Raw genomic sequence first — 16,567 nt, forward strand, 5'->3', positions numbered from 1 at the left:
GAAGCTGGTAAAGGGTTTAGAGAACAAGTCCTGTGAGTAGCGGCTGAGGGAGCTGGGGTTGTTTAGGCTGGAGAAGAGGAGGCTGAGGGGAGGGAGACCTTATCGCGCTCTCTACAACTGCCTGAAAGGAGGTTGTAGCGAGGTGGGGGTCAGTCTCCTCTCCCAAGTAACAAGCAATAGGACAAGGTGAAATGGCCTCAAGTTGCACCAGGGGAGGTTTAGACTGGATATTAGGAAAAAATTCTTCACTGAAAGGGTTGTCAGGCGTTGGAACAGGCTGCCCAGGGAAGTGGTTGAGTCACCATCCCTGGAGGTATTTAAAAGCCGTGTGGACGTGGTGCTTAGGGATGGGACATGGTTTAGTGGTGGACTTGACAGTGCTAGGTTAACAGTTGGACTTGATGATCTTAAAGGTCTTTTCCAACCAAAATGACTCTATGATTCTATGTCTCGTGTATATATATGTATGTATGTATGTGTTGTTTTGTGGCAAAGGGGAATCAGTCAACAGGTCCCTAGATCTTTCTTCAGGTTTTAGGACCTGTTGATAAGCCTCTTTTCCTTAATGTGGTGGTCTTGGGGTAGTTTATTGTCTTTGCATGGCTTCTGTGAGAGGATTTGTATGGGATACCTCTAAGAGTCCTGGAGTAAGGAGTAGGGAATTAAGGGCAGGCTCTGAGCAGTACTTGAGGATGGCTGCATCACATGGTGGGGCTCAGTATGCCGGCTGGTGCTGGTGGAGCAGCTGCGTTAAATCTAGTCCTGTCAGGGTGCGTCTTCACCCAGAGCCTCTGACCTAGGCGTGATTGCGTTTTCACCTTGTGCTACCCAAGAAACTGGTCAGGATTTATTCCTCTTTCATTCTGCATTGAAAAACCACCCACAAGAAGCTGGATGAGCTATCTGATGGATACACGTTTTTCCAATGCTTTCCCACTATTTCCCATCTTATACCTGGGACAGGCTGACCTTCAGAGCACAGCACTGAGCTGTTTCAGTTTTATAACAGGCATCTGTAGAGACTAGATGCACCTCGCCTTTTCCTCTCATTTTCCTGGCAATAACAGCATGGTGTTTTTTAAATTTTTTTTATTTTTGTAGTGTCAGAGTATTACAAAGTGTACAGACAGCAGTCCCCTCCCAGGTCAGTTGTCTTGCCTTTTTGCTGCTAAAACCAGACTTGCTGGGAGGTGATGGAGCAGTGTAGTGGTACTTGGAGTGTGAACATGGCATTGGGTAGCGTAACTGGAAAAACAGGATGTTTCTAAAATCTTAGGAAGAGCATGGGCAGGTAAGATGAGTTGCAAAGCTTTAGTGAAGAAAGGGATCCACTGCAAAGTTGTCCCTGTGGGCAGGGAGTGTTATCATTGACTAGAAAGTAGGGCAGGTTGTTGGGCTCAGTTATCCTATCCTTTTTGAATCTTGAAACTCTAGTAAACTGGTGTACCCGCCTGAAATCTGCCAAACCAGTTCCTTGTTTCCAGAGGTTCCTGTGTAGCAAATTGTAGTTTTGTTTGAGGCTTCATGGTTGTCCTGCTTGCACATGCCTGTAGTGATGAAAGTTACTTTTAAAATGGTACTTAGCCATGGGCTGTGCCTGTTTAGAATTTGATTTACTGCAAACATCGTGTTTATCTAAATTAGAAGCACTGTTCTGTGAATAGCTGCCAAAGACTCCTATAACTGTGAGTGAATCTATCATTTACTTATTTCTGAGTTAGGAGATACTTACTTTGCCTACTGTGCTGAGGAGCACACATAAATTTCTTGGGCTGTGTTGTGAAAGGTACATTAAATAGTTCGGGCGCAAGACCCACACTTGGGAGATCTTTGCCCTGAAGAAGCCTTCAAGTCACCTTAGATGCCTCTGGGCTGGATCCTCAAATTAGGGGCTTGTGCTTCCATGTATGGGGCTTCACATGCCTCAACAGAAGTTGGGGACATGTTGGTGCAACCATGCCTCTCTTCAGTAAGTAGAAGTAATTCTTCATTTCAGAAGAACTTTGTGCATGTAAGCATTAGATGTTGGTTAGCATGTAGGCCTTGCTTTGTTAGCCTCAGTGTTAGTTCAGCCCTGCTAGCAGCTTGGGCTTGCTATAGTTTTTCTTTTACTGCCATTGCTGCTACAGTTCCCAGGGGTGTGCACTCACGGACGAGGGGGTAGGGATTATCAGATCATTCTGCATGATCATTCTGGATGACCAGAGGAAGCGCTTTCTCTGCAACCCCTTGATCTTGGTTTTAGCACAGTACAAATGTGCCAACTTTTATTTGCAGCTGCTTCCCTCACTCCGCTGAACATCATCACCTTACAACTCCGAGCGTTTGCTTTGGACGGTTGCTACAAACGACAAGTTTTGTAAATCCTGGTTATCAGAAGGCCCGTTAATAGCCCGTGATAATATTCCCTTGTTTTCTCCTCTTCTGCAATGTGTTGTCACAGCTGCCACCTAGTGCCGATGCTCAGGTATGCAGAGGAGATTGCCTCAAAATCAGTGCTCTAGAACTAAGTGGAAGGTTTATAAACAAAGAAGCTAAAATGGCTCCAAAGGCTGTAATTAGGTCTCCATAAAAATCAATTTGTCATCAAAAACTTGTTAGTACCCACGGTTTGGCTCTGCGATCACTGAATGGCTTCATTATTTGCACCTGTTTCCACAGAAATCACTGAGAGCTTCTGGGACGTGAGGCTTTAAACTATCGCAGCACCTGCTTATCAAGGCAGAAACCTAAATTTCTACTTATTTTGACCGAATTGTCCCTAACCACGTTGCAAAGGAAGAGGAGTGTGAATGTGTACATGACACTTATAATGATCCTAACTTGTAGATCCAAGTAATAGCAGAGGTTGGACAGAGCCTGTGTTTTTCATTCTGGATGAAATTTTGTGGATAGATTTCCATTGCAGGGGTTGCAATCCAATCCTGAAATTTATTGGGAACTGCATGTAGTAAGATTTTGCTTGTGTATATATAAGCAGTGCCCTAGGCTTCACTTGTACTGCAGTTAAGGAGAGACAGTGTAATACAGGCCTTCATTGATAAGTAAATTGAGTAAATACATTTTAATCCCCACCTTCCCAGTCTGGTTGAGGCAGCTCTTCCTTTAGTTGGCTTTGGATCAAATGCCAGTCTCCCTGACATGCACATCATTCAACAGCAATGACCTGTCCTGAAGGCCAAGTGTACCAGCAATGTGGGTCGCCGTGCAACCAGACCTGCAGATCTGTCTCCTACCCGGACGAAGACTGCGACGAACTCTGCGTGGAAGGATGCTACTGTCCCCCCGGGCACTACCTGGATGAGCATGAGCAGTGCGTGCCAAAGTCCCACTGCTCTTGTTACTATGACGGTGAGATCTTCCAGCCAGAGGATGTCTTTTCGGATCATTACACCATGTGGTAAGTGTGTTGTTCATAACTCATCCCTACACACTGTGGCTCAAAATTTTTGGATAGCCCGAGTGGTTAACTGGTTCAGTTCCTCAGATCCTTTAACTCCACTGAAACTAGTTTAAAAGAGGGCAAGAGTTTGCCTCCAACAAACCAAATGTGAGTTTTGCCATTGCATTTCTATCCATATAATTTTAAATGCCACCTCAGACAACAGTACTGTTCCATGAACAGTTCCTGCCAGTTTGAAATGGAGTTTAATTACTGACAATAGGTACTTTGTAGGCTTTTAAAATGTCACTTTAATGTACTGAGATACATTTCTTAAACGTTAAAACCTAATTACCTCTATCAAAGATACAAATATTAAAAAGTGTTTCTAATTGTTAAATTGAGTAGCAGTACACTTACAGTAGGAATGTAATTGCTGGGTGGCTCCCAGCAAGCCCAGTTTTGGGAACAGTGTCTTCTCCTTTTCTCCTCTACCACAAAAGTCATTAAGTTGCAGGCACTAAGTGGTCCCTTACCTCTCACCACAGCAGACCTGACTATTTTCTTGCCCAGCTTTATGTCTGTGCAGATGCATTGGATTCAGTGGGACAGGGCTAGCATACAGCTGGGTTACCATGCTGTTATATCACTGGAACTGTCTTAAGGAAGGTTTGCCTTTAAGGTTGATAAGCACAGTGGATGGAGAGCAACAGATGAGCCCCAATGAGAGGTGCAATTTTGGTACTCTGACAAGTTCCCTGTGGGCCTTTCTGAAAACAACAGTGTAAGTGAAAGCTAAATGTCACTTTGTTAAATATAAGCTTTATTTGTTTTTCTTAGCTATTGTGAAAATGGTTTCATGCACTGCAGTACAAACAGAGCTCCTGGTGCCTTCCTGCCAGATGTTTTCGTTGATGAGAGGCCATCTGCCAGAAGTTAGTATGCCTTAAAAAAATTAATATTTTTTTCTGATTTTTTTTTTCCTCTTTTTTCCTCTTCAGTCTCTTAGCAATCTAGAATAGAGAAGAAGTACTAGAGGTTTTAGTGGCTGGTAATGTTGTGAGTCTTTTTCTAACCTTTTTTTTTTTTTTTTTTTTTTTTTTTTTTTTTTTTTTTTTTGTTTTTGTTACAGGATAGAAACAAAAAGTTTGTGTGGGAGGATGCAGGGCTCATTGTGTCCCACCTCTCAAAATTATAGCTAGCCACTGCAGTGTCTCTTTAGTTGAAGAGGTTAAGGGTTCCCTTGGCGATGATCTGAGGCCCCCAGCTGCTATTTGAGGATCACACCACATCAGTAACTAGCTAGCTTTATACCTCCTGCTTCTGACTAGTAGGTTGCAAGCTCTCCCTTCTGGTGCAGATCAAGCTTTTTGTGGCTTCAAGGTTAGAGTGCTGCCAGGCACTGAGTGTGCCCTCCAGCCACCAGGCATCTTGCAATAAAACCTCCTGGAGACTGATAATTGCCTTGCAGAACTAGGTGCAGCATTGGAAAATAGGACATCAGTGGTCTGGGATTTTTTTTGAGGTTCCCCACTGATATATGGATGAAGTTTACAGGATTGCGATGGGAGAGGGGGTCTTGATAGACCACCAGTAATGGTGTCACTGGTTGGCCCCCACTGTCCTGCAGGTGAAGCCTTCTAGGTGTATATCTCACCAAATTCTTCCTGTAATGTTTTAAGACATAATTTTCCGGATACTAGTACGTTAAGACTTAAAAAATAACTGAGAGGCATATTTCTAGCATTGCTTGAAATAACCTGGAGTCTCTTGGGAAATCCTGATTTTCTATCAGAACCTGAGTTCTCAAGAGTTTGAAAACTTTGTTTAAGCTAAGGGCATTGTTATTACGTCACTCCGTATTGGAAGTGAGTCTAAACACAATAATAAATGGTGCTGCTGCTTCTCAGAACATCGATTTTGTGCTGACATTGCTAGTGTACATTGCCTATAGGTTGAAATATGTTTCACACTGAGGTGTGCTTGTAGCCCTAGTGCAATCTGGAATTGAACCCTTGTGCAGCTCCTTTTGCTTCTGTGTTAGAATACATGATTTTATGATAGCCTAACTGAGGTCACTTCATTGGAAGTGGGGACTGTTACCTTTACGATGTCATGCATAGTGGTGTAGTGGGTGTTGCTCCATTCTATATCCTAAGTTAGTTTTCTAATAAAAATGTTGATCCATCCTTTAGAAAAATACTGTGCTAACAATACTTGAGTTCTAACTGCAATTTTTGTAAATTTATTTTTTTAAAGTAAAAAGGAGCTTGACATGCAGATTCCCCATGGAAAAACTTGTCTGTCCTACAAACAACCCAAGAGCCGAAGGGTTGGAGTGTGCCAAGACTTGCCAGAATTATGACTTGGAGTGCATCAGCCACGGCTGCATATCTGGATGCCTCTGTCCAAAAGGGATGGTAAGCAGGCTCCTCTTTGTTTCCTTGCCTTCATTTTTTTTTTCTACCAGCAGTCTTCTTGTGGCTTGGAAATATGTGTTTGTGAAGTATTGACTCTGCCAAATTGTGGCTGGTTTAAAATATGTATATTAGTATATCTGCATAGATGAAGTTTAGCTTTTAATAATAACTGATAATCAAAAAGCCAAACCCCACTTTTTTAAGACCAATTTATGTCTTCCTTCAACTTGCCTCCAAAACTCCTCCTCAGTCTTGCTGAACTTCCCTAGTCAGAGAGACAGAAGTACACAGGCACCCATACCCCGAATACCCACTCCATATCCAGCCAAACCCTCTTGCTGATACTAGTTGCCTCCTTGTCAAGTCTCCAACTCTGCTGCTGCTTTCCTGTGTGTTGTACCAAACTGAGAGTTCCCCATGAGAAGGAACATGGGACATGAAACCTGGTAAGATGATGCCACAGGGTGTCCTGGAGTTGCAGATGGTGTGCTGAGCATGCTTTTTTCACTGGTAAGATGCTTTCTGGAGTCCAGGGTTATGTTCCCCTGCAACCCTCAAATTTAATTATTAGTTTAGTCATTTTTAGATAGAGCAAATAGTTATTTGCTAAGCCAGTGACTGTGAACTCAATGTCAATTTAGAGCCCTGATAAAAAGCAGATGGAGTAGAATATAGACAGCAGATTGCTGCTGCTGTTCCCTGAGCAATAGAAAACAGCATCAGTGTTCAGTGCTGTGCAGCGCACTCTGGGCAGGCGAAGAGCTGTGCATGGGATCTCACTGCAGGCTGGAGGTATAGTCCCAGGCAGCCCGTGAATAGGATCAAAGTGGAGTGCATGGTACACTCTCTATGAAGTTAAGTAAATGGCACTTTTGAGTTCTCTGTCCAGGACAACTGCTGGGATTAAGCAGTTTCAATGCGTGAAATGCGGATGAACATACCTAGTAGATGTTGGAAAAAGAGAGCTGGGGTTGTGTCTTTATTTTGTCTGAGGGCTAAAGTACTCTAAAACTGTGAGACTTTATTTGATACCTGTGGTACTTAGAGACGAGCTGGTAGTTCTCTGACTCAGAGGGTCATGTGGTAAAGCAAGATGTTTTCAAATGCTGCAACCCAGGAAGTCTAGAAATGCAGAGGATTACTCTTTTTTTTTTAATCTTTTATACATGGTCAAGGTTCAGGCTCAGATTAATATTCACTGGATGTTGACTGTTAGTAAATGAAGATGTGGGTTATTACTTCTAGGGTTGAGATACATGTTTATGTTTAGGCTTCAGCTCTAATGAAGTTACTTCAACCACTAGTTTAAAATCCACTTAAAAAAGCAATTAACTTTACTTGGAACTATATATTTTTATAAAGGTATGTTGTTTTTTCCTTTTCTGTATGAATACAGGTGTCTTCTCCCCCCAGATTCCTTCCATTGTCTTACTAGGAACAACTCCCTCCCCTGCTGAATTCTCATAATACAGTAATTTCTAGCATTAATACTAATGTATTTTTTGAACATTGCTACCGTATTTTGCTGATAAACACACATTTTTGTAAATAGATGCTACTCCAGAATAAAATGCCTGCTGTAGGCAAAAACTCAGGCTTGTGAAATGTCTTGTAGGTACAAAGTGAAAAATACAGAATAGAATTTGAAGGCGTCCATATCAGCATTGAGCAAATGTTCACCATGATTTTAAAAACGAGTGTTGCTTCTTTTCACATTTCAGTTTTTAAATGTCTTTTCTTTTAGAGAAGAATATTCCTAAATAGTAGTGTGATAAGTGAACTTAAAGTTTGTGTACTTGTAAAGTTCCAAGAGCTCCAGTGTGAATAGGTCTTTCTCTGTACATAACAATCAAATGTCTTTGATATGGTGAAGGGGCTTGAGATTTGGTTTCAGTTCCAGAATATGGTAATAGTACACTTTAGAGATAATAATGGAAAACAAATTATGATAACTACTCAACAGGGGAAAAAAAACAAGGGGGGGGCGACGACACAGGGATGGGACAGACACCACTTCCTCCCCCCCCCCCCCCAGCTCTCCCAAATCAAATTCCTAGTAATTAATCTTCATGTTTAGCATAGAATTTCGTATGTCTTTTCAATAGGTTGAAACTATCATTCAAACAATTGTTTCATCAAATTCTTGCCAGGAGAAGCAGTCTTTGGCATTTTGGAATGGGAAACTCCAGTTCACTCTGCAGTGATATGAAATATGCCCCTGAACTCAACAAGATGGTTTGTCAGGTTTTGGATAGAAGAATTGGGCCCAGGGTTTTTTTAAATTTTTTTTTAAATGAGTAAAATAAGTTCGTTGTCCACTAGATGACAGTATGGTTCAATCTTCCAGTACACTCAGTCTATAATTGCTCGTTTTCATTGGCTTCCAGTCTGGCAGGGAATAAAAATTGTAAGATTTGTGTTTCTCATAGCCATGATGGGAGAAGTCAGTATAGAATTGATTTGGTTGTAAGCACAGCCATGCAAAGGCAGGACCAAGCTCGGTGCTTTCATTACGTGGGTGCCCTTTGCCATGCGTTAGACTCCTAGCTTGGGGTTCTACAAGACCTGCCAGCTTGTTATCAAAGAGCAGTTTCCTCCTTGTCACCAATAGGTATCTAACCAGGATGGTTTGGGCAAGTCTTTTTCCTTATTTCTTCATTTTGCAACGTGCTCCCAGTATCAGTTGCCAACGACAGAAGGGTTTGGGGTGGTGACGAGGTTTTCCTTACCATCCTGCCTCTCTCTACCTTAAAAAGTCTGGGCGCACCAAGGGAAAGCACTGCAAAGTCACAAAGTCTGCGTTCTCCAGACTTGTACCAACAGAGCTGAGCAACAAAGGGACCAGAAAAAGGTATTACTATTTCTTTTACTGGTCAGTCTCCCCTGTTGGTGTTCTGTAATCCTGCTTAATTTACAAGCGCTCACGGAGGTGAGCTACTGTTTGTAGGAATGTCTGTAGGCAGTAACAGGTTACCGAACATTTATGGGAATAAATATTTGCACACATCATCACTCTGGAAGATATTGTGCCATTTTACTGAAGATTTTTTCTTTTGTGGTACAGTAGCATATAAAAATTATGAATGGTCATGGATAACTTATTAGCAAAAAAAAAATTCATCTTCTTGCTTGTCTAAAATAATTCATACCATCAGGAAACACAGTCAAAGATACATAGTTTACATAAACAACTCTCCAATACAACTTGCAACTATATATAGCAGTTAATATGTAATTAAGTGCAATGTTATCCCTATGTATATAAATAGATGTTTACAGATCAGCTAGCTGAGTTATCAGTCTTAAACAGAGGAATCCATAGTCTAAAATTTGTATGCACAAATTGCCTGCCAATTTTGAATTACATATCTGAAAAATAATAAAAACCAATAATCGAGGCTTATTCGTGAACATGATGCTGCAGTTACCTAGATTTGAATTGGAAGATTTGCTGGGATGAGAAATTGCCAATTAATCAATCTATTATTTCCCCAGTCAGAAAATGCAGGCAAAACCCAATTTCTTTCAACTGAATAATAAGTTTTCCAATTCATCTTGACTTAATATTTTACATTGTTTGATTTCTTGAAAATAAAAATGTTCAATATGTCATGAAAAGTAATTCTTCTTTTTCTGTCTTTGATCATCTGTGGGGTGGGAAATTCTCCATACTTGTCACCCTTTTGCAGAGCAGAAAGGATAAATCATAACATATGTGCAGAAGTGTGGGGAAAAATATGTTTTCTCAGATTAGTTTGCTGCACTCCAGGTTTTTCCCACTGGAAAATATTAATAAATATACAAATGGAGTGTTAACCACCTTTCTGGGGAAAAAGAGGAGCAGAACAATCAGAAAGCACAAAATCCAGACACTTCAAAACTAGAAAATAAATTTGTTTCAATTTCGAACAACTGAAGCAAAATTAAGGTTTAAAATTGAAATGAAATATTTTATTGTGTCGTGGCTGCTGAAATAAAATTATTTCTAAAACTATGATATGTTAGTAGAAAAAGGAAAAAAAAACCCAAAAAACAACCCTAAACATTTTAATCAGAAAAGTTTGGAAGGTTTTTTTTTTCCCAAACTGTTTCCAACAGAAACTTAATAGAGTGCTATTTTGATTTTCCTGCTAGCTCTGTTGTATATTCTTCATTGTAGGCTTATCCTATATAACAGCATGACAGTCTTCATGAGCAGTTGGGTACCAGCTTTTTGCTATGTGCATCTGCCCAAGGATAATGCTTCATAAAACAAACATAAGCAGCATATAGCTAACATCTGAAAGAAAAATCACGTGTAAACCAGCACATGATGAGTGGTCTGTCCTAACATGTTTTTGACTTGTCTGCCTGCACAGAAATGGTGACAGGCTGTTTTAGTTAAAACGTATCAGATATTGAGTTCTAATCTGACCCTCTTTCTTTACTTAATCCCATACTCCTTTACACCTTTGGCTGACTTTCTGCTGAAGCCCTCAGGTGTATCAGGAGGAACAGAGTGAAAATCTGAGTTTCCCTTCGCAGTGAGAGACTCGTCAAAATTGTATTGACCAAGAGAGATTAAAATTCAGCCTCATTAAGGCAGACTTTAGGGGAGAAGAATTTAAACGTTCTGAAACCTGTGATATTGTTCTTCCTTCTGCGAGATTTGTCAATGCGTAACGATTAATAAGACAGAGCAAGGAAACACTGGATGCTTCTGTCAGAACCCCAAGTAGAGGGGGGATCATGAGCTAGTCAACTGTTTATAATCCCACAGACATGCTCTCAGGAGCATCATCATAAGGGTGTGAGATGGTGTGAACAGCAGCTGTTCTCATTACAAACCTGTGTCTTTTCTTGTGATTGCCTCCCCAACACTCATGCCTCCCATCACCTCAGGCACTCAGGACTGTTACATCTCCTGTATTAAATGCTATGGGTTGGGATGGGTTGAGAGACTTCCACAGAAAGTCCAGCTGTTTGTGAGTAATGCCACTGGCCTTGTAGTACCACACAGTACTGTGCTCAACAGACTTGTAACACAGCATGGCGTTGAGCTTTTGGATGTGGTGTCAATATAACCAGTAGATTGTGCGTTACTATTAACAAAATCATAATCCATTGAGTTTTGCAGCAAAAATAATTAGTCTTCTGGTCTAAGTCTATGTTGGGTATTTACGCCCAGCTTTCTAAATCCCACCCACTTACTCTGCAGTGTTCAGACAAGGTAGTCTTCCCTTTTTGTCAGTGGTTTAACAGCTGCTGCACTGCATGGTGGCCATACATTTGTGATGGAAAAACTAATACCGGTCTACTAAGTTTTTTTAGAGTTGGGGATAGGCTGTGACTAGCTTCACGTCAATGTGTGAGGGAGCAAGTAGAAGATGTCCTAATCCTCCTTTTACTAACCACGCACCTAATCCCAAGTTTTGTATCCAGAGTCTAGCCCTCAAGTCTATTGTGACCTGTGTTGCTGAACACTGTGGAAAAATTCAGAAATGTAGCCATGAGTGTGAAGTCATATATTGTTTTTTTCCTGAATGCCACCAGGAAGGAAGGAAGGAATTAAACACCCTTGGAAACATATGGTCTTCTCTGGCCTGTTTTCTCCCCGTCTTTTGCAGAGATTAAGGCTGAGGCAGAGCCCCAGCTCTATCATCTAGAAAAGCATTTCTTTGTTTCCATCTTGCTTCTATCGGTGTGAGTTTATTTGGCATAATATAGCTCTCCATAAGCCACAGAGCATGTGGAGCTGCATGTGTATGAAGGGTCTCCGGGATGTGAAATCCTTTTTATTAGTAGTTCCCTGTGGCAGTTCTAGGTTCCCATAGGAAAAGGCAGAGCTGTTCTACTTTATTAACCTGGCGTTCAGACTACATTGATCTCATTGGCCTGTATTTAATGGTAAAAAAGAAACTATTTTAATGATTTTACAGAAAGAGTTTAAAGTGGGAAGGTGATATTTTGTGATTTTGAATGAGAGGGAGGGAAAGCGCTCTCCATTTTGGTATTCCATGAAGCAACAGCCAAACCTACCCTGGCTTTGCAGAACCATGATCAAGTCAAAAACAGCATAGCCAGCCTTGGTTTTGTTTGATTCCCTAGAATTGGCTGCCTTCAAAATGGAAAGGGAGTAATCACAGAAAAAACAGAGCAAAGGAATGGAAAAAACTGAATAGTCTAAAGGCATTACTTGGTTGTGGTGTTTTTTGTTTGTTTGTTTGTTTTTTCTCCTGTAAGTGGGGCAAATGGTTTCTTGTTATACAAAGAGAAACTAAGATTAGTAGGGTAAAACTAAAAAAGAAAAAATTATAGACAGAACTTAATAACCTATTTCCCAGCAACAGAGCCTGCGAGAGTGGAATAATGTCTCAAGTGGACTGATATTTATCCTGCCTTCTAGGAAATAAATAGGGATTTGAAAGAAAATGAGTGACTACTGCAGTTTTCAGAGGCAAGTCAACAGGAGCGTGGGCTTTGTTGGGGGTCTGTTGTCTGTGACAACAGAATCTGCATTTGCACTTGGATTCTTCTGGCACTGCAGCTCCTTGTCTCCTCCTCAGTGTTCATATTTCAGATTTTAGCCCAGCCGAGCCCTGCATCTGGCTGCTTTTCTGGTAGGCCATCCTTCAGTTTGTTGTGTGTTAGAAGCATGTACTACTCGCCTGCTCTCTGTATTCAGCTTAGCCTATTTTATCTTTAGCACATCCTGGTTTTGGTCAAATCAGACTTTCTCATCATGACATTCTTCTATAATATAATCTAATCTCCCAGCAGTTTAAACTGGTGTTCAGCCCCAGCAAGACTGTGATTTATGTACCCCTAGCTATATTTCTGTTACTAGGAAAAAATATTAGCAATGCTGTACCTTTCTTACCTTAGATAGTCTTGAACCATTTCCTCTATCCCTTCCTTTATTCTTTATCCACATGTTCTTGTGCTTACTTCTCTGTGTACTGGCACATACCAACAGACCAGCATGCTGACAAACTGTGTTTTGCTTAGGTGCGACATGAAAACAAGTGCGTTGCCCCTGAGAGATGCCCATGTTTTCACAACGGAAGAGAATATGCCAAGGGAGAGACAGTGACTAATGACTGCAACACCTGGTGAGCCACTGGAACTGCATTTTTCCGTTTTTCTCTAGGGCACATAACATGTTTCTAAAAAACCCCAAATACTGTTTGCTTAAGAGATCTGTTTTATATAGAAGTCAGGTTTTGCAGCGTAGTAATGCGCATATTGCACAGACCAGCACATTCCCTTCATGTGTTGCATAAAGACAAGTGCAATATCTGGCAAACTGTAGCTGGTACCTTACAAATAGGTTGTCCATGTGTCTGTGCAGGTCCTCTGTAGCCACTAGCTAGTGGATTTGCTCCTTGATTTTGCAGCAGAAGATAACAATATAGGAGCTCCTCTGGGGTGGGAGGAATGGAGCCTGCACTTTGTCGCTAAGCTCTGCTGTCATGCTTCCCTTTTTTTGCCATCTGGGGCCCTTCAAGTCAGTCCTTTTCAGCCAGAAGCATGCATCAGCAGAAGGGGTGTGATATGGCAGCTATAATATGACAGGAGGTCTTCAGGAAAATGTTAAAGAATCAGGCAGAAACAGAGTTGACCTCTTACGTCTGAAATGAGTGCTCAGTCCATTGATATCTTTAAAAAAAAAAAAAAAAGGCGGGGGGGAAGAGAGAGAGAAAAAAGAAGAGGGAGTTGGTGATACCCTCTTAGAAGAAAAGAGGAAGTGCTCCATATCTTTCACCCACATGCCTATCTGTCATGTTTGGTTCTTGAAAAAGAATTTGTAGGTTCAAAAGCAAGTGCTGGGCTGTGAGATTGCGTGGAGGGAAGCCCTCAGCACAGCCTTGGGTGAGGTATAGGGTATTTGCCTGCCGGACGATTCTTGGCTTCTGCTTGCACAGCACGCTTGCTGCATTGGAGGTACTTTGCTTTCCGTGTGTTCTTGTGGAGGAACGGTGGCTTTTTCCTGCAGAGCTCCAAGAGTCCAAGGTGTAGGACACCCAGCCACCCAGCACTGTGGAAACTGTTCTCTTTGAACTTAGACTTCAGAACCTCTTGTACGTTTTACCTGACCTGTCCCTGCCCAGTTCTGTGGCACCCCCAGGAGCAACGTTTCTGTTACCCTCTGTACAACTGGGTGGAGCTGGGTTAGAGGATCGGCACCATTAAAGAGCCCTTTGGTTTGGGGTTTGTTTTGTGCATTGATCTCTGAGCAACAGTGATTTCAAGTGCTGTTTTTCAGACTAGTGGGACTGCTCCTCACTGGTGTAAATTAGACTTGAATATAAGGTTTTATGTTTTTTTATGGTAATATTGACCTTCCAGTGTTTTGTTTCACTTCCTTCCTTTGTAGCTACATATTACATTGTGAATCATGTACTATAATTAGACCTGGGGAAAAGGAGGTTTGAAGGGAGGAAGATGGAGAAGTTGGTATGTTTATATAGACACATATACTATAACCTGCTTCATTGTATCCAGATAAAACTGACTCAGCTGAAAAACAGACACTATGAAAATTTTATTGAAACAAGAATAGTAAGGTGTAAAACTCCTAGGCCTTATTGTGAAATTTGCAAGATTCTTCACAATAACCATGCACAGGCTTTTTATTTTCAGTCATTCTTATCTTAAATCTTAAAAAATTCATAACCATGTTGCTTCATTCTTGTAATTGCCCTTTTGTTTCTGGCAATGCCATTTTAAGTGATATTTCCTCTAATACGTAGAATTTTTTTCAATAACAGGATCAAGAAAATGTTAGAAATCATGCTTTTTCTCATTGAAAAAATGTTCTTCCTCTCATTTTAAGTAATTTTCTTGAATGTGAAAGTAAAATTGGAAATAAGGTCCCTTCAAAAATGTCACTAGAGCTTTTTTGAACTGTGTGACTTTTAAAAGTTTCATGATAGTTCTCAGCAAATATCAAGTCAAATGTCATTTAGAAAGTGATATAGGAAATTACTATTGCTTTGAGAATTAATAAGAATTGAGAGTCTGCATTTTGGAGGTCAGATCTTCCTTTTCTTTTGTTTTTGCTTTTTGTACTGCTGTTGCAGGAGTTCTCATTCTCACTTGTTCTTAGCCAGATGTGAACACCTGCAAACGCAATATATGAGCCAGAGGTGTCAGATTTGGCGTTTACATTCAACTTGACATATGGGAGACCCTAATTCATGAACAACGGAATGTCTCCAAGACTAAGCTAGTGGCAAAACTTTTGTTATGCTATGTATTGGGAATTCGTTGTAGAGCTCAGTGAAAATTTTGGAATAACATTTATGAAGCAGTACACAGAAGAAATTTGCTAATCTGAATTTTGCTACACCACATACTTTATAATCTGTCTGTGCATATATATATATAAAAAAAATCTTGGTCTTGCTCTACCTATTAGCAAAGATTTAATCACAGAGGATGCAATAGGTCTCATGTTACTGAAATTTCATTCTTTGAAGAAAATGTATTGCACAATATTTATTATACTGTGAAGTGTTATCAAGATTAAACAATGCTTATGCTTGGGTTAAGGCATTACTAGAGAACTCGGTTCAGTACCTGGTTTTTTTTTTTGGTTAGCAATTTGATCTTGGGAAAGTACTTGAGGTTTTTTATCCCTGAGTTTTTACATCTGTAAAGCAGGGATAGAATTCCCCTTTCCCTGCCCTTATTATAAAGCTTGATTAGAAAATCCCTGGGGCAGTGATGATGTCCATCTGCATTCATATAGCATTTAGTAGATGAATGTTTCTCTAACCTCAAGCAAGCTATTGCTTATTAGATCATTAAATTATTATTATTTTTACATTACTAGATATGGTGTCAGATGCTATTCTAACTCCCCCAAATTAATAACAAAAGGAAGAGTGAGCAGATTTTACGCTTCATTGACCTTGTTTTTTATTTTGGTTCCTCGGTCTTTGCTAGTTAGAAAATCAATTTATTTTACTGATCAAAAGCCTGTGGATGCCAAGGGAAAGATCTTCTTTCATACCTGCAGCTTCTGTAGCAAGGCTTGTTGTTCTCCAGGATACCTCTGGAAAAGGGCAAGAGGACAGGGTGGATGCTCTGAAGTCTCTTCTTGTCTTTGTTTCAGTTTTCCTCTTTCCCTCATTTTAACTTGAGGATAATGGTATTTACCTCCCTGAGCCTTATTTATCAGGAGTACTATGTAAGATTTAGATTATTATGTATGACAGCAATGAAAGGATACAAAAGTTCTTGTAAACTCTCAGAAATTTAATAACGTTTGGTTATTTGGTTGAATATGGCTGGTTTGGTGTCATCATGAAGACTAGGAGCCCTATGATTTTTTTCTTCTGTCTGTTACGCTGGTACAATTACACTGAAACCAATTGAGTTACACCAAGATAAGAGAATTGGCTTTCTTTGCATTTTGAATATCCACTCAGAAGAAGGTCACCATGTGGGTTTTTTTCTCTTGTTTTGTTTTTTAAATCAGACCAAAAACCAAAACAACAAAAAACCCCAAAGGGCAAAAAGAGTGCAAAAGGAGTGAAACAACAAAACCCCCAACACTGTCCCTTTCATCATGGCATCACTGGCTTTGTACAATAATGACAGCGTAGTACAGCTGCTATGGCAATGTGCGTATAATGATATCAAGATCTTAACCCTGTGTCTGATTGCTCTTCAGAATTCCCCTCCCACTGAAAAAAGAAGGCAGCATCTTGTTTTGCTCTGCATGTCAGGCTGCCTCCCCCCCCCCCCCCCCTTTTTTTTTTTCTTTTCTTTTTTTTTT

At 40.6% G+C, this 16,567-nt stretch overlaps 1 protein-coding gene across 1 annotated transcript in view; it reads left to right on the plus strand.

Annotated features, from left to right (window-relative positions):
* VWF (von Willebrand factor) overlaps positions 1-16,567 on the plus strand; it is a 144,874-nt gene that overhangs the window by 43,029 nt on the left and 85,278 nt on the right. Inside the window, exons 16-19 of the mRNA XM_010575325.1 lie at positions 3,160-3,400; positions 4,223-4,317; positions 5,642-5,802; positions 12,790-12,893. Coding sequence (XP_010573627.1) covers positions 3,160-3,400; positions 4,223-4,317; positions 5,642-5,802; positions 12,790-12,893 — 601 coding nt within the window. The remainder of the gene's footprint in view (positions 1-3,159; positions 3,401-4,222; positions 4,318-5,641; positions 5,803-12,789; positions 12,894-16,567) is intronic.

The sequence above is a fragment of the Haliaeetus leucocephalus genome, unplaced genomic scaffold (genome assembly GCF_000737465.1).
Source record: "Haliaeetus leucocephalus isolate CR32 unplaced genomic scaffold, Haliaeetus_leucocephalus-4.0 Scaffold473, whole genome shotgun sequence".
Classification (NCBI taxonomy): domain Eukaryota; kingdom Metazoa; phylum Chordata; class Aves; order Accipitriformes; family Accipitridae; genus Haliaeetus; species Haliaeetus leucocephalus.